The 24,928-nt window shown below is 46.4% G+C and overlaps 1 protein-coding gene across 1 annotated transcript in view; it reads left to right on the top strand.

Annotated features, from left to right (window-relative positions):
• Positions 1 to 11,349: 11,349 nt before the first annotated feature.
• FCHO2 (FCH and mu domain containing endocytic adaptor 2) overlaps positions 11,350 to 24,928 on the top strand; it is a 146,240-nt gene continuing 132,661 nt past the window's right edge. The window contains exon 1 of the mRNA XM_069750592.1: positions 11,350 to 11,535. Within this exon, the coding sequence (XP_069606693.1) occupies positions 11,503 to 11,535 (33 nt within the window). The 5' untranslated portion in view covers positions 11,350 to 11,502. The remainder of the gene's footprint in view (positions 11,536 to 24,928) is intronic.

Below are 24,928 nucleotides of genomic sequence, written 5' to 3'. Positions count from 1 at the left end.
GCGCTGCACTACGCAAGTGTGAAACCAGGCTTAAATGAATAATATTGGTTACTGTGTAGTGGGCGCCTACTGTTCACTGCCCCGCCACCCTGATGACATGAAGCAAGCGGCTGCAGGGAGAATATAACTTCTGTTTTTCCCTTGTAGCCACACATCCAGTTGTCAAGTCACCTATATTTAAAACAGTAATCACCTAGAGATTAGCACAATAGTTCCAAGTATATTTTTCTCTGACAGGTTTCCTTTAATTACCGCTGCTTGAAGAATTTATATATCCAGCTGATCATAGAAAACACAGAAGAAAAAATACACAAAAGAGTCAATATCGCAAGTCTTGAAAAATGCAATAAAATATAACTTTACTAATTAAGTAAAAAGGTGTGGAGGACATACAAAAAAAAAAAACATAAAGAGGGTGCACAGGATAAATATTAACCCCTTTACCCCCAAGGGTGGTTTGCACGTTAATGACCGGGCCAATTTTTACAATTCCGACCACTGTCCCTTTATGAGGCTATAACTCTGGAACGCTTCAACGGATCCCAGTGATTCTGACATTGTTTTCTCGTGACATATTGTACTTCATGATAGTGGTAAAATTTATTTGATATTACCTGCGTTTATTTGTGAAAAAAACGGAAATTTGGCAAAAATTTGGAAAATTTCACAATTTTCCCACATTGAATTTTTATGCAATTAAATCACAGAGATATGTCACACAAAATACTTAATAAGTAACATTTCTCACATGTCTACTTTACATCAGCACAATTTTGGAACCAAAATTTATTTTTGTTAGGGAGTTATAAGGGTTAAAAGGTGACCAGCGATTTCTCATTTTTACAACACCATTTTTTTTTTTTTTTTAGGGACCACATCACATTTGAAGTCATTTTGAGGGGTCTATATGATAGAAAATACCCAAGTGTGACACCATTCTAAAAACTGCACCCCTCAAGGTGCTCAAAACCACATTCAAGAAGTTTATTAACCCTTCAGGTGCTTCACAGGAATTTTTGGAATGTTTAAATAAAACTGAACATTTAACTTTTTTTTCACAAAAAATTTACGTCAGCTCCAACTTGTTTTATTTTACCAAGGGTAACAGGAGAAAATGGACCCCAAAAGTTGTTGTACAATTTGTCCTGAGTACGCCGATACCCCATATGTGGGGGTAAACCACTGTTTGGGCGCATGACAGAGCTCGGAAGCGAAGGAGCGCCATTTGACTTTTCAATGCAAAATTGACAGGAATTGAGATGGGACGCCATGTTGCGTTTGGAGAGCCACTGATGTGCCTAAACATTGAAACCCCACACAAGTGACACCATTTTGGAAAGTAGACCCCCTAAGGAACTTATCTAGAGGTGTGGTGAGCACTTTGACCCACCAAGTGCTTCACAGAAGCTTATAATGCAGAACCGTAAAAAAAAAAAATAAAATCATTTTTTCACAAAAATCATCTTTTTGCCCCCAATTTATTTTCCCAAGGGTAAGAGAAGAAATTGGACCCCAAAAGTTGTTGTCCAATTTGTCCTGAGTACGCTGATACCCCATATGTTGGGGTAAACCCCTGTTTGGGCACACGGGAGAGCTTGGAAGGGAAGGAGCACTGTTTTACTTTTTCAACGTAGAATTGGCTGGAATTGAGATCGGACGCCATGTCACGTTTGGAGAGCCCCTGATGTGCCTAAACAGTGGAAACCCCCCCTAATCCCAACGGTAACCCTAACCACACCTCTAACCCAGACACACCCCTAACCCTAATCCCAACCCTATTCCCAACCGTAAACGTAATCCTAACCCTAACTTTAGCCCCAACCCTAACCCTAACTTTAGCCCCAACCCTAACTGTACCCTTAACCCTAGCCCTAACCCTAGCTCTAACCCTAACCCTAGCCCTAACCCTAAACCTAACCCTAGCAGGAAAATGGAAATAAATACATTTTTTAAATTTTTCCCTAACTAGGGGGGTGATGAAGGGGGGTTTGATATACTTTTATAGCGGGTTTTTTAGCGGATTTTTATGATTGGCAGCTGTCACACACTGAAAGACGCTTTTTATTGCAAAAAATATTTTTTGCATTACCACATTTTGAGAGCTATAATTTTTTCCACATTTGAGTCCACCGAGTCATGTGAGGTCTTGTTTTTTGCGGGACGAGTTGACGTTTTTATTGGTAACATTTTCGGGCATGTGACATTTTTTGATCGCTTTTTATTCTGATTTTTGTGAGGTAGGATGACCGAAAACCAGCTATTCATGAACTTCTTTTGGGGGAGGCGTTTATACCGTTCCGCGTTTGGTAAAATGGATAAAGCAGTTTTATTCTTCGGGTCAGTACGATTACAGCGACACCTCATTTATATATTTTTTTTATGTTTTGGCACTTTTATACGATAAAAACTATTTTACAGAAAAAATAATTATTTTTGTATCCCTTTATTCTGAGGACTATAACTTTTTTATTTTTACGCTGATGATGCTGTGTGGCGGCTCGTTTTTTGCGGGACAAGATGACGTTTTCAGCGGTACCATGGTTGTTTATATCTGTCTTTTTGATCGTGTGTTATTCCACTTTTTGTTCGGCAGTATGATAATAAAGCGTTGTTTTTTGCCTCTTTTTTTTTTTACGGTGTTTACTGAAGGGGTTAACTAGTGATATTGTTTTATAGGTGGGGTCGTTACGGACGCGGCGATGCTAAATATGTGTACTTTTATTGTTTTTTTTAATTTAGATAAAGAAATGTATTTATGGGAATAATATATATATATATATTTTTTCATTATTTAGGATTTTTTTTTTTTTTTTACACATTTGGAAAAATTTTTTTAAACTTTTTTACTTTGTCCCAGGGGAAGACATCACAGATCGTGATCTGACAGTTTGTACAGCACTATGTCAGATCACCGATCTGACTTACAGTGCTGCAGGCTTACCAAGCGCCTGCTCTGAGCAGGCACTTGGTAAGCCACCTCCATCCCTGCAGGACCCGGATTCCGCGGCCATCTTGGATCCGGGCCTGGAGCAGGGAGGGAGGTAGGGAGACCCTCGCAGCAACGCGATCACATCGCATTGCTTCGGGGGGCTCAGGGAAGCCCGCAGGGAGCACCCTCCCTGCGCGACGCTTCCCTATACCGCCGGCACACCGCGATCATGTTTGATCGCGGTGTGCCGGGGGTAATGTGCCGGGGGCGGTCCGTGACCGCTCCTGGCACATTGTGCCGGATGTCAGCTACGATAGGCAGCTGACACCCAGCCGCGATCGGCCACGCTCCCCCCGTGAGCGCGGCCGATCGCTATGACGTACTATCCCGTCGAGGGTCAGATAGGCCCAGGGCACCTCGACGGGATAGTACGTCTAAGGTCAGAGAGGGGTTAAAATAATGTAAACAAAAATGTAAAGGAAGACAATCTGTTTACTACAAAATCACCAATATAGTATACTGAATGCAACAATCATCACAAGTATATAGTAATATATGTAAATACTTATACAATAGTGATGAGACAATCAAAATATCCTGGAGGGTATGACTGACTAGATAATGGTCAGTGACAGAAGGTAGCGGTGCCAGGTAAGTGTACATCCATATGTCGCACGATTAGTCAGCATATGCAAAGAAGGGATGGAAAAAGGGAATTAGACCTACCAGTAATTCGGTTTCCAGAAGTCCCTCAGGACAGCACCAATGGATGTAGTCCTTCCTTGACCTATAATGGGACCGGATCAGAGAGGTTAGAGAGCCCCTCCCATCTCCACCCTCCAGTGTTTTTCAAAGTACCATCAAAGGATGGATGCAAATGTGCAGCGCCCCAGAGTTCTGGTCGTTGCAGTAGTGTCGTTCTTCCACATGGGGGAGCGATGTTACGTCTGATGGCACCAAAGGAGTTCACCCTGCCAGGTATCACAGCCACACACACATTTCACACGCCAGCCACCAGGGGGAGCTAAGGGTTCTATCTATTAGGCCACTCCTTACACTTGGGTAAAACTGGGGGTTTGGTTAGGAAGTTGGGCAGTTCTGACTGGAGGGAGAAGGAGATAGTCAGAAGGAGAGGAGAGGAGCAGACTGGGCTCGGCCCAGGAAGGAAAGAAGCAATATAAAGTGACTAGCACACTCCAGGGTGTTGTGATGCAAAAAAGTGGGGATTTATTACATACAGTAAATCACAAACGTTTCGGTCGATACTGGACCTTCATCAGTGTGCAATCAGACATGCTGGAAAAAAAGGGCAACAAGCCGGGAGGAAACAGAACCAGGCTGGTCAACTGACGGTGAGTCAGAATAATAGGTGGCGCTGAGGCTTAAAAGAGCTGTCAGTACGCCGGGACACACTATTAGCGGTGGATACCGCATTTATCCCCAGTGTCCCGGCGTACTGACAGCTCTTTTAAGCCTCAGCGCCACCTATTATTCTGACTCACCGTCAGTTGACCAGCCTGGTTCTGTTTCCTCCCGGCTTGTTGCCCTTTTTCTCCAGCATGTCTGATTGCACACAGATGAAGGTCCAGTATCGACCGAAACGTTTGTGATTTACTGTATGTAATAAATCCCCACTTTTTTGCATCACAACACCCTGGAGTGTGCTAGTCACTTTATATTGTATACGTTCAGGTTTGGGCACCTGTGACTGTGCACCTCCCCTATTTAGGCTGTGCTTAGCATCTTCTATATCACAGGAAGGAAAGAAGGACACGGAGCTGTGCCTGCACCTGAATGCGGCAGTCTCCAAGGAAAGGACAAGAAAGGAAGTGTGTCGTAGTGAGTGAGCACCGAAGTCGTAGCAACAGGAGTATAACACCAGTGGGAGACCAGCTAGAAGCAGGCTGCCTCCCACTGAGCGCAGATCCGGTAGCCGGAACACCGAGGGAGTAATAGACTCTATGCTTTAATTCAGAGACCGGCAGGACAGTCGATTTCAAGTTGGCTGCCCGACCTAAGAACCTAAGCAGACACGGTGGCAACGCGGAGGAGGGGCGACGCTAGGGTCCCTATAAAATAGCCTCAGGCCACCACCGTCATACGGGTTGGTCCTATCCATCTGGGGGACCGAGAGAAGAGTAACAAGAGTGAGGACCCTATGAGGGCTAATGCAAGTAAGGACCTACTACGTTACTGTGCGCAAGGGGAAGGCTACTGATTTCCAGCTGGATAAGGGGACTCTGGAATTGCCATCAGACCGGCCGGACTCTGCCTACCCTGTGATCCGGCACCCTGGACTGTGGATGCTGAAGCCTTCAGTAAAGGTAAAGAGACTGCACCCTTTGTGTCCTCGTTATTCACCGTGCCTTGCACCATCCACCATCAACATTGACACTTCTGGGAAGCCCTGGGGATCTACTTCACCTGTGGCAAGGTATACCATCTAGCTGCCATTCCATCACCCCAGCGGACCCCTAAGCAGCGTCGGTCACCCTGACCGAATACCACAGGTGGCGTCACGAACACTTGACAAACTTTCATCACCTTTCATTGGACGCCCCTTAGCAGGGTGACGGACCGGGTCCAGCCACCGTGACAACCCCAGGACCGAGTCAGAGAGGACCCGGTACCGAGTACCCCGCGGCCCTGCGTCTGGGGGCGCTCCAAATGGTCTACACGAGCCACTAGAAACTCATATGCAAGATAAAGCCTTAGGCCAGAGTCACACTACAGTTAGATACAACCGAGTCTCGCAGGTTAAAACCAAACTCTGGCACCGGCACTCCAGAGCGGAGCGTGCAGCTCCATTTATTGCTATGCGGCCGCACGCTCCGCTCCGGAGTGCCGGTGCCAGAGCTTGGTTTTAACCTGCGAGACTCGGCCGTATCTCGCTGTGTGTGATCCCGGCCATATAGCGGAGCTGTAGGGACATACTCTATATAATGGAGCTGTGGGTACCAGTGATGAGCGAACGTGCTTGAATAAGGTGTTATCAGATCATGCTCGGGTGCTAACCGAATGTTTTCGGTGTTCTTGAAATATATATTCGAGTCCCCGCACCTGAAAGTCTCACGGATGTTTGACAGCCACAACAAATGTAGGGATTGTCATACTGTGTGCAGAGGAGCTGTACATTGGGGGACTCAGTGGACGGTATTAAATAAGTTGGCACTTAAAAAACATTATTGTTATACGAGCACTCAAGAGTATTGTGGCTGTCAAAGATACAAAATTAATATTTTCCAGGGGTAATTTTACTATCTAGAGGACACAAAGGAGGCAATATTACTATGTAAGGGGCATAGTAAGCATTAATCTGTGGGGAACTAAGAGGAGTTCTGTTATTGTGCGCACAGCACTACATACAGTATGATGGGCTCACAGCTCCACTATATACAGTATGATGTCCCCACAGCTCACTATATATATACAGTATGATGTCCCCACATCTCCGCTATATACAGTATGATGTCCCCACATCTCCGCTATATACAGTATGATGTCCCCACATCTCCGCTATATACAGTATGATGTCCCCACATCTCCGCTATATACAGTATGATGTCCCCAGAGCTACACTATATACAGTATGATGTCCCCAGAGCTACACTATATACAGTATGATGTCCCCAGAGCTCCACTATATACAGTATGATGGGCTCACAGCTCCACTATATACAGTATGATGGGCTCACAGCTCCACTATATACAGTATGATGCCCACAGAGGTCCACTATATACAGTATGATGTCCCCACAGCTCCACTATATACAGTATGATGTCCCCACAGCTTCACTATATACAGTATTATGTCCCCACAGCTCCACTATATACAGTATGATGTCCCCACAGCTTCACTATATACAGTATTATGTCCCCACAGCTCCACTATATACAGTATGATGCCATCACAGCTCCACTATATACAGTATGTCATCACAGCTCCACTATATACAGTATGATGTCATCACAGCTCCACTATATACAGTATGATGTCCCCACAGCTCCACTATATACTGTATGATGGGCTCACAGCTCCACTATATACAGTATGATGTCCCCAGAGCTCCACTATATACAGTATGATGGGCTCACAGCTCCACTATATACAGTATGATGTTCCCACAGCTCCACTATATACAGTATGATGCCCATAGAGGTCCACTATATACAGTATGATGTCCCCACAGCTCCACTATCTACAGTATGATGTCCCCACAGCTCCAATATATACAGTATGATGTCCCCACAGCTCCACTATATACTGTATGATGGGCTCACAGCTCCACTATATACAGTATGATGTCCCCAGAGCTCCGCTATATACAGGATGTCCCCAGAGCTCCGCTATATACAGTATGATGTCCCCAGAGCTCCGCTATACAGTATGATGTCCCCAGAGCTCCGCTATATACAGTATGATGTCCCCAGAGCTCCGCTATATACAGTATGATGTTCCCACAGCTCCACTATATACAGTATGATGCCCATAGAGGTCCACTATATACAGTATGATGTCCCCACAGCTCCACTATATACAGTATGATGTCCCCACAGCTTCACTATATACAGTATGATGCCCATAGAGGTCCACTATATACAGCATGATGTCCCCACAGCTTCACTATATACAGTATGATGTCATCACAGCTCCACTATATACAGTATGATGCCATCACAGCTCCACTATATACAGTATGATGTCATCACATCTCCACTATATACAGTATGATGTCATCACAGCTCCACTATATACAGTATGATGTCCCCACAGCTCCAGTATATACAGTATGATGTCCCCACAGCTCCAGTATATACAGTATGATGTCCCCACAGCTCCACTATATACAGTATGATGTCCCCACAGCTCCACTATATACAGTATGATGTCCCCACAGCTCCACTATATACAGTATGATGCCCATAGAGGTCCACTATATACAGTATGATGTCCCCACAGCTCCACTATATACTGTATGATGTCCCCACAGCTCCACTATATACAGTATGATGTCCCCACAGCTCCACTATATACAGTATGATGTCCCCACAGCTCCACTATATATAGTATAATGTTGTCAGAGCTCCACTACATACAGTATAATGGGCTCACAGCTCCACTATACAGTGGGTACGGAAAGTATTCAGACCCCTTAAGAATTTTCACTTTGTTTCATTGCAGCCATTTGGTAAATTCAAAAAAAGATCTTTTTTTTATCTCATTAATGCAGATTCTGCACCCCATCTTGACTGAAAAAAACACAAATGTAGAAATTTTTGCAAATTTGTTAAAAAATAAAAACTGAAATATCACATGGTCATAAGTATTCATACCCTTTGCTCAGCATTGAGTAGAAACACCTTTTGAGCTAGTACAGCCATGCGTCTTTTTGGGAATGATGCAACAAGTTTTTCACACCTGGATTTGGGGATCCTCTGCCATTCTTCCTTCCATATCCTCTCCAGTTCCGTCAGGTTGGATGGTGAACGTTGGTGGACAGCCATTTTCAGGTCTCTCCAGAGATGCTCAATTAGGTTAAGGTCAGGGCTCTGGCTGGGCCAGTCAAGAATGGTCACAGAGTTGTTCTGAAGCCACTCCTTTGTTATTTTAGCTGTGTGCTTAGGGTCATTGTCTTGTTGGAAGGTGAACATTCGGCCAAGTCTGAGGTCCAGAGCACTCTGGAAGAGGTTTTCATCCAGGATATCTTTGTACTTTGCCGTATTCATGTTTCCTTCAATGGCAACCAGTCGTCCTGTACCTGCAGCTGAAAAACACCCCCATAGCTTGATGCTGCCACCACGTTTCACTGTTGGGATTGTGTTGGGCAGGTGATGAGCAATGCCTGGTTTTTTCCACATATACCGCTTAGAATTATCACCAAAAAGGTTTATCTTCGTCTCATCAGACCAGAGAATCTTATTTCTCATAGTCTGAGAGTCCTTCATGTGTTTTTTTTAGCAAACTCTATGCGGGCTTTCATATGTTTTGCACTGAGGAAAGGCTTCCATTGGGCCGCTCTGCCATAAAGGCCCGACTGGTGGAGGGCTGCAGTGATAGTTGACCTTGTGGAACTTTCTCCCATCTCCATGCTGCATCTCTGGAGCTCAGCCACAGTGATCTTGGGGTTCTTCATCTCTCTCACCAAGGCTTTTTTCCCACGATTGCTCAGTTTGGCTGGACGGCCAGGTATAGGAAGACTTCTGGTGGTTTCCAACTTCTTCCATTTAAGGATTATGGAGGCCACTGTGCTCTTAGGAACCTTGAGTACTGCAGACATTCTGTTGTAACCTTGGCCAGATCTGTGCCTTGCCACAATTCTGTCTCTGAGCTCCTTGGCCAGTTCCTTTGACCTCATGGTTCTCATTTGGTTTGACATGCACTGTGAGCTGTGAGGTCTTATATAGACAGGTGTGTGCGTTTCCAAATTAAGTCCTATCAGTTTAATTAAACACAGCTGGCCTCCAATGAAGAAGTAGAACCTTCTCAAGGAGGATCACAAGGAAATGGACAGCATGTGACTTAAATATGAGTATCTGAGCAAAGGGTCTGAATACTTATGACCATGTGATTTTTCAGTTTTTCTTTTTTAATAAATATGCAAAAATTAAAATTTAAAAATTAAAGTTTTTTTCAGTCAAGATGCAGAGGTCCAGTGTGTGGATACCGCATCCGTTAGTTCTTCCATTTGTGCCGGGTTCAGCCTTATCTAATCTGACTTCCTACTACAAGTGGGGATTAACCCTTTTGTGACCCAAAAACTTTAAATGCTCTAAGAGAGGTACATTGATGAAGGTCTAATTTTGACCGAAACGTCTACTGTATGTACTCTCCTTAATTAAATTTTCACTGCATTTCACTACGTGTGTGCCAAGTTTATCTTCACTATTGTACGGTTTGGGCACCTACTTGAGCACCACGATTATAGTAGTGCCTACGGCTATATCTCCAAACTGTATAATGGCCCTTAATTTGCCCCCAAAGGATATAATGCTACTCACATTAACCCCCACAACTGTAAAATGGAGCTCACACTAGTTCCCATGCTGTATAATGGCCTCCGAATTAGTCCCTAAACTGTATAATGGCCACTGTATTAGCCCCCAAAATATTCACGCCCCCTGCACTTTATAAGGGCCCTCACGCAGAGGATGTAGGAATCCCGGCATGTGAGGACGCCACCGTGCCGGGATTCTCGACCTGCACATGCACCTTGGGCGTTCTATAGACCGCAGGCTTAAAGGGGTATTCCCAACTCCAAGATCCTATCCCAATATGTAGTGGGTTTAATAATAACAATGTTAGCATATACCTCCAACTAGAAATTTAGAATAGTTCTTCTGATGAGCTATGTCATTTACCTTATAGGGACTCTGTTACCTGAATTTGGAGGGAACAATCTTCAGCCATGGAGGCGGGGTTTTCGGGTGTTTGATTCACCCTTTCCTTTCCCGCTGGCTGCAATATTGGATTGAAGGGTGCCTTGTGCAGGCATGTACTACAGAGGACAGAGAATGAACTTCAATCCAATATTGCAGCCAGCGGGAAAGGAAAGGGTGAATCAAACACCCGAAAACCCTGCCTCCATGGCTGAAGATTGTTCCCTCCACATTCAGGTGACAGAGTCCCTTTAAGTGCAGGTATTGCAGGACCTTAGGTATCCATGGTTATGACCACTGATATAGTGACAGTTAGTTAGACAGCTCTTAGCAGATGTAACCATGGATACCTAAGGTCCTGCAATGCCTGCACGAGGTAAGTGATGTAGTGAATCAGAAGAACTATACTACATTTCCAGTTGAAGGCATTTGCTAATATTATTATTATTACACCTAGTACATATTGGGATAGGATCTTTGACCCTCGGTATACAGAGGGGAGTGCGGGTGTGCTCTACATGGGCCTGACTGTATCGGGTGACGTAGCTCTGGGTGGGCCCGGAGACCCCACTCTGTCCCCCCAGAGACCCCCCTCTGTACCCCCCCAAAGCTACACTACTGGGTCAGTGCCATAAAAATGTTTGTATTTCCATAAGTAGCAAAACATAATACCATTCTAGAGATTTGATATCGCCCCGTCCTGCGGAATTACTAGAATGTGTCACTTATACTGCACGGAACATGGAAACAGGAAAATAAACGTAACAATAATGCAGAACTGCTGAGGGGTGAGGTGAAGGCAGGTGCCCCACAGCCGGACAGGAATGGCTACCGAAATCCCCAGTGCCCTCTTCCTGGCAGGAGGGAGTTCCTGCTGCTCACTTGTCTGCTTATTGTTCCAGTTCTCAATAAAGTTTTTTAAATCTAATTTTTTCCCCCCCTAGTCAGCGTTCTTTCACGACATGGCCACTAGCTGGCGCATTACTACGATTCCCACCCTCTGGCGGCTACGCATGCGCGGACCAAGCTCCAGCGGCAGGAGGCGGGGGAGGAGGCGGCTGTGGGATTCCGTCTGGTTCCGTAGGTTGGAGGAGAGCGGAGGAAAGACACTACTACATCGGGCCGGGGAACCGGCGGAGTGCGGCCGCATTGGAGAGAATACACCGGAGCGGCGACCCCCTTTATCCATTAGCAAGATGGTCATGGCGTATTTCCTGGATAATTTCTGGGTAAGCTGTGATTTCTGCTCGCTTCCTGCCCGGTGTCCGGCCTCCTGTCCTCCCTTCCCTGCAGGCACCACTACTTGTACCTCCGGGGACGTGTGTGACAGGAGCCGCAGCCTCACACTGCCCTTATTATGGTGTGACTGACACCTACAGGGTATTATTAGTACACGGGCGTCATGTGTCTGACAGTGTGTGTGACTGTGTGCACAGTGTGTGTGACAGCGGGCGCTGTGTGTGTGTGTGACAGCGGGCGCTGTGTGTGTGTGTGACAGCGGGCACTGTGTGTGTGTGTGTGACAGCAAGCACTGTGTGTGTGTGACAGCGGACGCTGTGTGCGTGACAGCGGACGCTGTGTGCGTGACAGCGGACGCTGTGTGCGTGACAGCGGACGCTGTGTGCGTGACGCGGACGCTGTGTGCGTGACAGCGGACGCTGTGTGCGTGCGTGACAGCGGACGCTGTGTGCGTGCGTGACAGCGGACGCTGTGTGCGTGCGTGACAGCGGACGCTGTGTGCGTGCGTGACAGCGGACGCTGTGTGCGTGCGTGACAGCGGACGCTGTGTGCGTGCGTGACAGCGGACGCTGTGTGTGTGTGTAATAACATACCAGAACTGACCATATATAATGACCATATTTAAAAGGAAAACTCAATGAACCTATATAGAGAACATAAAGAAACCAAGAGTTTTTAAATCCTAAAGTATAAACAAATAATATATCTAATAATAATCACAAATGTCCAAGAAAATAACTATCAAAATATCTTTAATAATAATAATACAAAAACACACACTAGACATGAAAAAAACACATACAATACAATACAAAAAAATATATAATTGGATAGGTCTAATGAACGACAATGCAAACTGGCGGGGGGTGAGCAATCCAACAATAAGAGGGAGAAAAGGCACTCAAAAATGTAAGCAATCTATCCCAGCAATACTATATTATATACAAGCTGGAAGGCACAAGTGTGCACAGTTACTAAAAAAGAGTAACTATAAAATAACCCTAATATCATTTGGGAAAAGACACCAAGGATCACAGGAGCCACTCCATAATAATGTAAGCCATGTGGCAGGATAATCATACCCCCATGACTCCCAGAGTTAAAGTGCCAATAATGCGCATACATACAAAATACATGTGTCTTACCCAGGAAAGCCAGGCACCCACCGCACAGGTACCCCAACGCGCGTTTCACCGCTGCTTCTTCAGGGGGCAGTGTGCAAATGTGCAATATTCAGAGGTTAAATACCCCCATGTGGAAAGCATGACCCAATCACCTGCATAGAACAAGACCCACCCCAGCCGCGTCTAGCGAGCGCATGTGGACGAGGCCCACCACAGCCAATCATCCCAGCTGGCGTCAGGAAGCGGTGAGTGTCGGGACAAAGTTCCCATAGCAACGTATGCACTCACCGCATAGAATAGACGCCGCTGTGAATCAGAGGCGGAGGGGACATCAGAGCGCATGCGCTACCCGCGGCAGAAGGTAACCGCAATGCGTGCAGGGGGGTGGAGTTACCAGGACAACATACAAACCATGCTGCACAGCGCCTGGAAAGACGCGCAAGAAGGGCGGAAGTAAGGAAACAGACATATCGCATATGGGCATATGGAAGAGACATCAGAGCGCATGTGCTAATCGCGGCAGAAGGTAACCCCGCCGTAATGTGTGCAGGAGAGAGGGGTTGCCAGGACAACAACCAAACCATGCTGCACAGCGCCCGAAAAGACGCGTAAGAAGGGCGGAAGTAAGAAAGCGGACATATCACATATGGGCAGCATCGCTATTAGACAGACCAAATAAACATGATAATTCATGCAAATAAGAGCGCCGCAACACATATCTATAATATAACGCTGGGAGCGTCACTCTGTCCGAAGCCTCTATAGACTGCGCAAGCGCCGGCGCAGTCTGGGCCTCACAGAGCGACGCTCCCGGGAGATCGCGGTATGCGTAAGCACTGAACGCATACCGCGATCTCCACCGGAGAGTCAGGGACCGCCAGGAGGGAGGGTAAGTATACTCACCTTTCCCGGTTCCAGCGCTGCTTGCGGCTCCGTCTCCCGGCTCCTCTGCTCCCGGCTCCGGAGGGCGCGGACTGCGCAGGTGCCGATTCCTGCTGCCGGAATCGGCGCCTGCGCAGTCCGCGCTTTCCGGCGCCATTTTCTTGAAGACACACTCCGGCTCCACTGCAGGTGTGTCTTCAAGAAAATGGCGCCGGAAAGCGCGGACTGCGCAGGCGCCGATTCCTGCTGCCGGAATCGGCGCCTGCGCAGTCCCCGCTTTCCGGCGCCATGTTCTTGAAGACATACCTGCAGTGGAGCCGGACGATAGGTGAGTATGGTATTTTTTTTTTTTTTTATATGGCAGCAGCATTTGGGGGCATACACACTGGAGCGGGGGGCATATAATACAATGGTGGCGCAGGATGGCAGCAGCACATGACAGAACGGGCGCAGGTTGGCCGCAGCACATGACAGAACGGGCGCAGGATGGCAGCAGCACATGACAGAACGGGCGCAGGATGGCAGCAGCACATGACAGAACGGGCGCAGGATGGCAGCAGCACATGACAGAACGGGCGCAGGATGGCAGCAGCACATGACAGAACGGGCGCAGGATGGCAGCAGCACATGACAGAACGGGCGCAGGATGGCAGCAGCACATGTCAGAACGGGCGCAGGATGGCAGCAGCACATGTCAGAACGGGCGCAGGATGGCAGCAGCACATGTCAGAACGGGCGCAGGATGGCCGCAGCACATGACAGAACGGGCGCAGGATGGCAGCAGCACATGACAGAACGGGCGCAGGATGGCCGCAACACATGACAGAACGGGCGCAGGATGGCAGCAGCACATGACAGAATGGGCGCAGGATGGCCGCAGCACATGACAGAACGGGCGAAGGATGGCAGCAGCACATGACAGAACGGGCGAAGGATGGCAGCAGCACATGACAGAACGGGCGAAGGATGGCAGCAGCACATGACAGAACGGGCGCAGGATGGCAGCAGCACATGACAGAACGGGCGCAGGATGGCAGCAGCACATGACAGAACGGGCGCAGGATGGCAGCAGCACATGACAGAACGGGCGCAGGATGGCAGCAGCACATGACAGAACGGGCGCAGGATGGCAGCAGCACATGACAGAACGGGCGCAGGATGGCAGCAGCACATGACAGAACGGGCGCAGGATGGCAGCAGCACATGACAGAACGGGCGCAGGATGGCAGCAGCACATGACAGAACGGGCGCAGGATGGCAGCAGCACATGACAGGATGGGAGCAGCAAATGACAGAATGGAGGCGCAGGATGGGAGCAGCACATGACAGAACGGGGGCGCAGGATGGGAGCAGCACATGACAGGATGGGGGCGCAGGATGGAGCAGCACATACCAGGATGGAGACCATATACCAATATAAATGCTCGCCACCCGGGCGTAGAACGGGTTCAATAGCTAGTGTAAATATAATACAGTTCATTAATCCATTTAATAATGGCAAATATCCAAATGTCCACAATGCGCAGCTGATTTGGAAGTTGATGCACGTAAAGGGTCCTGATCCCAGATAGTTCTTTATCCACTGACATGCTCATCACAATAGGGGTGTAGCACAATTGAAGGTTAATCCAATAGAACGTACACTAATAAATGAAAAACACAAACACACACAAAGTTAAAATCAATGTAAAAACACAGGCTCCAAGGGCAGATAATCAACAAAATAATGAAAAGTCACCTATAAAGCAAAGGTAACCACCAAGTAGACACACACGGTTATAAAAATGATGAAAAACTAATGTTTACGTTTAATCCATGTGGTGTTATGGTGTCTAACGTAATAATCCAACGACACTCAAGCTGCGCCAGCCTACGCTTGAGGTCACAACCCCTAATCCCACCATGGACTCTATCAATACCCCGAATCTTAAGCCCATCGGGATTAGAGGCATGGCACAGCCTGAAATGGCGAGGAATCGTTTTCAGAAGCGCTACGTCAGGAGCTGACTTGGCCGCCTGAATGTCCCTCACGTGTTCCCTGGTTCTTACTCGCAAAGCTCTAGAGGTGAGACCTACATATATCAGGCCGCAGGGACATGTGGCGTAATACACCACAAAATCACTGCTGCATGATATATATTCTCTAATCCTAAATTTCTTGACACCATCAGATGAGCTAAATTCCGACACTCGTTCGATATTCCGACAGGCCAGACACGACCCGCATGGGAAGCATCCCTGTTTGGGTTTCCCAGTGTAAAAGGGAAGAGAGGGAGTCGAAACGTAATGACTCCGAACTAGGAGATCCTTCAAATTATTGCTCCTCCTTGCCGTCATCAGCGGTCTCTCGGGGAGCAACCTACCAAAAAAGGGGTCAGTCTTAAGGACGGGCCAATGCCTGTTGAGAATATTACGGACAACATTCCACCTGTTATTGTACGTGGAAATAAATCTAATTTGATCCGATGCACCCACTTCCCTCCTGGAGCCCGACAGAAGCCGGCCACGAACGGACGTCTTTGCTCGCCAGTAGCCCTTCTTAATGCAACGTTGGCTATATCCCCGTGCGCGAAACCGTTCACGAAGGTCCAGTGCCTGCGCCTCAAAACGCTCATTGGTAGAGCATAAGCGCCTGATTCGCAGGAACTGGCCCACGGGGATCGCTCGAACCGTAGATGGAGTGTGGGCTGACGAGGCTTGTAAAAGAGCGTTAACAGAAGTCTCTTTTCGATACACATCCGTTTGAACCATACCATCATGGTCCACAATAATCTGGATGTCTAAAAACTCAATCTGATGTTTGTGAAATTTAAAAGTAAGTTTGATGTTGTAATTATTACCATTTAAAAGTTCAAAAAAATTAACCAAATCACTCTCTGAACCCTGCCAAATAATCAAAAGATCATCAATGTAGCGGTACCAACCAATGGCCTGGGAGGCGGCATGTGTGCCATCCCCAAAAACCTCCCTCTCCCAAAACCCGAGAAAGAGGTTAGCGTAGGATGGCGCACACGCCGCGCCCATGGCGGTACCGCGTTGTTGTAGAAAAAAACGGTGTTTGAAAGTAAAAAAATTATGAGTCAAAACGAAATTAAGTAATTCCAAAATCAAAAGCTGTAAAGTGACATCCAGATTACTAGTGGCCAGGAAAAACTCAACAGCCCTCACTCCATGTTGGTGTGCAATACAAGTGTATAAGGACTCGACATCCGCCGTGACCAACAACATGCCGGGCTCCAGGGTAAGCCCATCCAGTCTCCGCAGGACGTCATTAGTGTCTCTGACGTAAGAGGGCAGCGTCTCCACCAAAGGCTGCAGATAATGATCGATAAATCTGCAAACCGGGTCGCACAGCCCTCCCACGCCAGAGACAATAGGACGACCCGGCGGGACCAGTGGGTCCTTATGGACCTTAGGTAAAAGGTAGAAAGTGGGGGTCATGGGGGCCCGAACAAACAACCCATCAAAAACCCTCTTGGTGATAACCCCCCGAGAGAGCGCCGTGTGTGTGACAGCGGACACTGTGTGTGTGTGTGTGACAGCGGACACTGTGTGTGTGTGTGTGTGTGTCCCCTTTTTGTACGGTGTTGTATACAGTGACCCCTCTGGCTAATGTATCCTCCTTAAGGTTTCGGAGTTGTGGATCCCTTGGTAAAGACCATGAAATTTGGCGCAAAATAAAAAGACCTCTGGGAACCGCACGGAGGATTTAAACCCCCTAACTTTAAATTGGATTCGGCTGATTTCAGACTAGCGTTTTCCCGTGCGGTCGCCGCACACCTCAATTTTCTGCATGTGGACACATCCGGATACAACGTATGTCCCTGTGTCCCCAATGTTAAAGATAGGTACGCAGGGAAACGTAGACGGCAGTAGGCAGAGCTTCACGGAGGAAGCGAGGACGAAGTACACTGCCATCCGCAGCGCATAGGAGCGCAAGTCTGAAACCCGCCTTACTCAGGGGAATAAAATGGGAGCAACAATTGAGCCCTTTTGGCATGGTGACCACTCCTGTTTAAATAACACAAAAAACCGTTCTCCCATGTGGACTGCCCTTCACGACATGCGTCATCCATGTACTGCACATGTCGTGTCTCCTCCTTTGATGTTGGCTCCGGCGATGAGCCCACATCTTTCCCGGCACATGTCAGCTGTTTTGAACAGCTGACATGTGCCTCTAACAGCCGTTGGTGGAATCACGATCCACCCGCTGCTTTTAACTAGTTAAATGCCGCCGTCAATCTCTGACAGCGGCATTCCATTTGCGCTTCCAGGAAGCGAACCAGATATCCCACCCATCAGTGACACCGTCACGTGATCGTGGGTCACAGATGGGTAGGCATGACAACTAGAAGTCTCCAGCAGACCTGTATGGTTGTCATAGCCTGATTGCCCGGTGGTCGGTGCTCATAGTAAGTTAGCATTTCTACTACACACAGGTTATCTGATCATCGTCTGTGTATAGAAGAGGCGACCGGACAACTGCAGCTTCTAGTCTCTCGTGGAGACTATTGAAACATGCAAAAAGTAAAAAAAAATACACATTTTTTTTAAAAAATATTTATAAAATAAAAAAATACAAAAGTTCAAATCGCTCCCCTTTTGCCCCATTGAAAATAGAACAATAATAATAAAAAAAAAATTAAACATACACATATTTGGTATCTGCACCAAAGTGGTCTCATTAAAAACGTCAGCTCAGCACGCAAAAAATAAGCCGTCACCTGGCCCCAGGTCCTGAAAAAACGCTATGGGTCTCAGAAGATGACACAATTATAATTTTTTTTCACCACTTAAGTAAAAAGGAACCTAGACATGTTTGGTGTCTATGAACTCGTAATGACCTGGAGAATCATAATGGCCGGTTAGTTTTAGCATTTGGTGAACATGGTAAAAAGAAAAAAAAAACTGTTGTGGAATTGCACTTTTTTGAAATTTTACCACCCTTGTAATTTTTTCTTGTTTTTGAGTACATGATATGGTAAAACCAACGGTGTTGATCAAAAGTATAACTTGTCCCACAAAAAACAAGTCCTCACATGGCCGTATTGACTGAAAAATAAAAAGGTTATAGCTCTGGGAAGAAGAGGAGCGTGTCAGTTCTTTGTCCGGTGGCCATTGTGGGTTTCACTCATTGCAGTGCATGGAATTTAATCTATAGTAAATCCACCACGAAATCCTAATGCAAGACTCGCAGAGTTTGCCATGGGTCCATCTCACTTTTGAAGGGAAATCCTCCCTGTGTGCAGGTATTTTAAAGTTGTAGCACTTGTGTGATGTGCTGCGTTTGTGCTGTATGACATAAGACTGACATTTTGCAGAGTGACTAAAGGTTTTCATCTGTTTCTGTGGCCCAATCAATAGGAACAACATGGGGTTATAAAGTTGTGAGCAAGTTATGCAAAAGTTAAAATGAGAGCTGCCAGGGTGCAGAAAGTTACACTATAGCTTTGTTACTAACCTGTCAGTGTCTTGTGCATGCACTGTCACCGTCACTACATACAATAATGTTGTGTAAGCTCCCGGCTGTAGTGGCTGTTGTAACCTGTCAGTGTCCTGTGCATGGACTGTCACCGTCACTACATACAATAATGTTGTGTAAGCCCCCGGCTGTAGTGGCTGTTGTAACCTGTCAGTGTCCTGTGCATGGACTGTCACCATCACTACATACAATAATGTTGTGTAAGCCCCCGGCTGTAGTGGCTGCTGTAACCTGTCAGTGTCTTGTGCATGGACTGTCACCGTCACTACATACAATAATGTTGTGTAAGCCCCTGACTGTAGTGGCTGCTGTAACCTGTCAGTGTCTTGTGCATGGACTATCACCGTCACTACATACAATAATGTTGTGTAAGCCCCCGGCTGTAGTGGCTGTTGTAACCTGTCAGTATCCTGTGCACGCGCTGCCACCATCACTACATACAATAATGTTGTGTAAGCCCCCGGCTGTAGTGGCTGTTGTAACCTGTCAGTCTCTTGTGCATGGACTGTCACCATCACTACATACAATAATGTTGTGTAAGCCCCCCGCTGTAGTGGCTGCTGTAACCTGTCAGTGTCTTGTGCACGCGCTGCCACCATCACTACATACAATAATGTTGTGTAAGCCCCCGGCTGTAGTGGCTGCTGTAACCTGTCAGTGTCTTGTGCATGGACTGTCGCCGTCACTACATACAATAATGTTGTGTAAGCCCCCGGCTGTAGTGGCTGCTGTAACCTGTCAGTGTCTTGTGCATGGACTGCCACCATCACTAGATACAATAATGTTGTGTAAGCCCCCGACTGTAGTGGCTGTTGTAACCTGTCAGTGTCTTGTGCATGGACTGTCACCGTCACTACATACAATAATGTTGTGTAAGCCCCCGGCTGTAGTGGCTGCTGTAACCTGTCAGTGTCTTGTGCATGGACTGTCACCGTCACTACATACAATAATGTTGTGTAAGCCCCCGGCTGTAGTGGCTGCTGTAACCTGTCAGTGTCCTGTGCACGCACTGCCACCGTCACTGCATCCAGTAATGGGCGTGCGGTGTCTGGAAGAAATCCCTGCCTTCTGACTTCATTATTCTGGTACCTGCGTCGCACTGACCTGTTCGGTGCTGTCATCCCGCGCATGCGCTATGCACGTTTCCTATGGGCAGTGTCTGCATTGATCTTCTGCTCAGGCGCTGGCGATTCTCTGCTGCTGAGCATATACCCCATTAATGTGCTCTGTAATGAGTTTATTGTGAAAATCTGCACCAGTTTTTCCTTGTCTGTCCATGATTTGCAGGTGACCTTAAACAATTATTTATATAGGAAGTGATTGTGCAGCATCCCTCTATGCCACCCGATCCGGCATGTGGCGTAGACACCTCGCCATACCCCATGTCAGATCGAGCCAAAAAGACGTCTTGAAGGATTTATTCAATGCTGTGGTTCCTGCGGTGGAGGTGGAAGATGCTACTGGTGTGGCAGTGTGAGGCATGGCTGGCAGGTGGCTCTCGCCTCCGGTGTGACGTGAGTTGTTGGATTGCCCCTCTATTCCATTAGATGCCACTGGATTTGCTGTCTCACCTCAGTTGAATCTTGGTCTCTTTTTCCAAAATTGTCTTGTATCACATTTTCCATGAATTTTGTGTCTGGGAAAATAAATGTGACGTACAAACAGCTGTGTGGATACTACAGCGCTGCGGACCATCAGTCACAGCGGCTCCTCTGTCCTCCGCTGCAGACATTTGCTCTACATTATACTGTCAGTGCAGGCGGATTGCTCTGCTAGTAGGCACTAAATGATGGGTTTGTAGACACTGAATGCTTGTCCTGGGGGATCAGACCTGGCTGTCACAAGGCATTGCAGGCAGTGGATACACCGGAGCGCTGTACTAATGGGTTACACGCAGATTAGCTTTGCCACTGGTGATTAGGATACTTCATCGTGAAGCTTCACTTTCATGAATGATCACAGCTTCGTGCAAGACGTTGGCTGTGAAGCCATTTTTTCAGTTTATTTATATTCATTTTTTGATCTGGACAGAGCTCGTCTCTGGATGTGTTATCTACCGGATTTCAGGGATGTCTCCAGGACTGTGGAGTCTGAGTTGGAGTCTGTATGTAATCGACCGACTCAGACTCGTAACATATATAATACATTGGATACAGTAGTACAATGCAGGATGTGCTGTAAATTGTTTGTAATAATTTGGGAAAGTTGTGAAATGTGCTGTTCCTGACCTAAGGATCTGGGCTTTTAGTGGAGATGAATCTGTGCTTTATTTCCGTGCTTAATAGTGACCATTGCTGTGGGGTCTGGAGTCAGGGAAATTGAGGCATCAGTCGGAGGTTTGGCTTACTGACTCCACAGCCCCGGGTGTCCCCCAGCTCTTCATAAGTGTTGTTTTATTATGTGGCTATCAGTATGGTTTCATTTATTGCCACATATTTGTTTAGATTACAATATTCATAGACAAAAAAGTGCGCTAGACTTGGTGTTCTGGTAGAGGTATTTTCATGTAACAGACCCTAAGAAGTTCAGCTGAAAGTGTGCTTTTCAGACTTTGGTGAGCATTTCACTTTATGTAGAGCGAAAAAATCCATTCTCATTACAAATCCATTAGTTGAAATGCATGTGCTTGATTTGGTAATCGGCTTAATGGACCTTTTTTTACGTGCATTGATGGACTTTTGAAAACATTCTTAGGGCTCTTTAAGAGGTCAGTGTGTCTGGTAGGTGTGGTGACAGTTTTCACACGTACCGTAGACACGTACACACTAGAAACATTCAAGTGAATGAGTCTGTGCACATGTCAGTGTGTTTCCACAGACTGTGTGTCCATCTGCAAAATCCAGCAGCACAGGCCTGGTAACGTCCCGCACACGTGCACATGGATGACACACATGACATCCGTGTGTAATCATTGTGACACGTACCAGCGCCTGGGAATCCGCAGTACTGTTAGCGCCGGGTGCTGAGACTGCTCTCATCATTCTCCCTGTTCTGCCGGCGATCAGCCACTGCCTGTGCTATAACTAAATACATAAATAAAAAATGTATGTAAAGGCAAAATATTCATCAAACTGTGTACATTTTTGCACTGACATTCTGCGGGCTAAGGTTCTCCATTTGCGGTATGTGAATTTGCTTTTGTTAAATCTCATCCACACTGCAGCGCAGAAGATTTTCAGCCTGGAAAATCCAAAATGACAATCTGCTAGGTATCCTCCTAACCATGTCCACAACCCTAATCTTGGGTAGTCTGCTTCATCTGAAGAGACTGGTGTCTGTTTACTGAGGTTTATGGATTTGCACATGGCCAATGCTTTTACATGGTGGAGTGATATAATAGGTTATTGTGTGCTGACTTGTGTCTGATGTCATGTTTGGACTATGCTCCCTGGCAAAGCCCCCGCTTTTATTGACTTTCTGCCATTGACTGGTGGGATACTGTTACAGGATATGTATGTATCAAATACTTCTCTACGCTTGGAGCCCCTGTAACAAAAGCATTTGTTTTACAAGGAGTAGAGGAATGTAGCATTGTTTCTCTGGATAGGGCACATATACAGTAATCCATAGGGAAATCCACATTTAACTCATCTGAAGTCTTTTGACTTCTTCCTTTCTGAAGTTTTAGTTCCATAGAACGACACCTGAAGGGCCTGCTATCCTCTACTGCTGTGTACTTATCCGATTCAGCCGGGATTAAAAGCTGTAGGTGTTGGATGAAGAACACGTGCACCTGGAAGATGAGCAGATGGTGCTCAGTAGCTGATCTCCTCCTGCCCAGAGTTGCTGCACTTGAACACTTTATTGCCAAACTTCCCACTATGCTAGCCACATGGCTGTAATGTTATCCGGCAAAGCAAGAAGAGTCTACAAGTATTTGCCAACAGTGCCTCTAAAATACCAAGGATGACTACGCTGGTCAGAAAGGAGCAATGTCACTGGAGACAAGATCTGCAACATTTTATACTATGGGATGTTCTATAATTTTTAGTAAGGGGATTCTGTCCCCACCTTTTTAAATAGTGTTTCTGAAGCTAAAATAAAAGACAAGACAAAGCCACAGTGAACCCAGAGTAATGTGGCATATAATTTGGGCTGCATTTACACATCCCTGTGTCACCATTCAAGTATGGACCGCGGTTCACGGACCGGCTGTGGGTCTCCTCACCCAGCTTCATAGGCCTCCAAGTTTGGGACAGGAGAACCACAGATGTGTGAATGTTCTGATACAAAAAGTAATATAAATTATATTAAATTAGTTCATACTACAGTTATGGCCAGAAGTTGGAGAATTACACCAATTTTGCTTTTAGCAAAGCTTTCTACTTCAGTGTTTCTAGATCTACCAGATCTGTCTATTACGGTCTGATGTACTAGAAGCGTCTCATAAGTTTTTAACTTTTTTTTTGTTTACTGACAAATCAATTAAGATGATTGAAAAACTCAATATTTACGGTATTGTTCCTTATTTTTCAAGACTTCTGCCCTTCGCCCTGGAAGCTGGATATTAGCTCCTGGGCCAGATCCTGACTGAAGGCCGCCCATTCTTGTCTAATCACATATATTAGAGAACTACATTGTATGCAATTTCCTTTTATAGTATCCAAGCCTGATCTAAGCCAACCTCAGATTAGCGTCTGTAGTCAGACTGCTGCTTACAGTTGTGTGTGTTGTGTGAATTTGTCTTTATTCATGTTGGACTCATAAACTATCCTATGACCTGTGGATGGGCTGTAATGAAACCATAGCTGTCTCTGCTGTAGAAACGGCATAATAGCCTTTAAAGACATTCTTGCTAAATTCTTTTTCAGATCCGCTACCCCCTGTGGTTCTACAAATAAAAAAAAATTCTATCTTGAAGCGGATTATCTGAAATTGGGCTTTTGGAAACATTTATGTATAGCTGGAATGAGAACCAGCCTAAGCATGAACACAAGGCTCCAGACTCATGCCAGTGTGTAGATAGTGTGGAGTTGTATAATCTAGAGGCTTCTTACTGCTGGTTTGTATGGGTGTTATTCTTAGAATGACAAGTGCTCTCCTACCTAAACTCTTTAGAAATGATGCTTTAGCATGAAAACTGCAATTATTAGACCATATACAGTAAGTCAGGACTGGACAGCTCTTACTAGTTTTTTAGGAGCCAGCAATGACACACTTTGCAAGGCTGAGCTCACACAACTTGATGTTCAGGTGTTTTATATACTTTGCTGCACCACCACACCAAAAACCTTGCATAAAATTTAACGTTGGACCTTTCTTGAGTATCGCCAACAGGGCAACAAGGATGTGTGTTCCCTACAATACATAGCAATGCACACCTTTCGTAGTAACAATATGGTGCCACCTTTTCCCCTACATCTGTGTGACCCCCATCCCGGCTGTTGATCTTTGACATGTTATATCACTCCATAGCCTGGGCACAATGTTATCCTGTCTGTATTGATATGACGTTATCTCCCCCCATCCTGTAATATGCTATATCACTTCGGAGCCTGTGTACAGTGTGACCCCGGCTGTACCGGTATGTGCCCAATTTTTCTGTGTGTGAATATAACCTTCGCCTTCTTTAATAAACTGTTATTTTGCACTAGATGGTGGCCCGATTGTAACGCATCGGGTATTTTAGAATATGCATGGCCACATAGTATATTGCCTAGCTACGTAGTATATTGCCTAGCTACGTAGTATATTGCCCAGCTACGTAGTATATTGCCCAGCTACGTAGTATATTGCCCAGCGACGTAGTATATTGGCCAGCTACGCAGTATATTGCACAGCCCACGCAGTATATTGCACAGCCCACGCAGTATATTGCACAGCCCACGCAGTATATTGCACAGCCCACGCAGTATATTGCACAGCCCACGCAGTATTTCTCTGATCGCCCATGAC

This window comes from Ranitomeya imitator, chromosome 1, assembly GCF_032444005.1.
Source record: "Ranitomeya imitator isolate aRanImi1 chromosome 1, aRanImi1.pri, whole genome shotgun sequence".
NCBI lineage: Eukaryota > Metazoa > Chordata > Amphibia > Anura > Dendrobatidae > Ranitomeya > Ranitomeya imitator.
The sequence above is the reverse complement of the archived record's forward strand: the minus strand, read 5'-3'. Positions and strand labels throughout refer to the sequence as shown.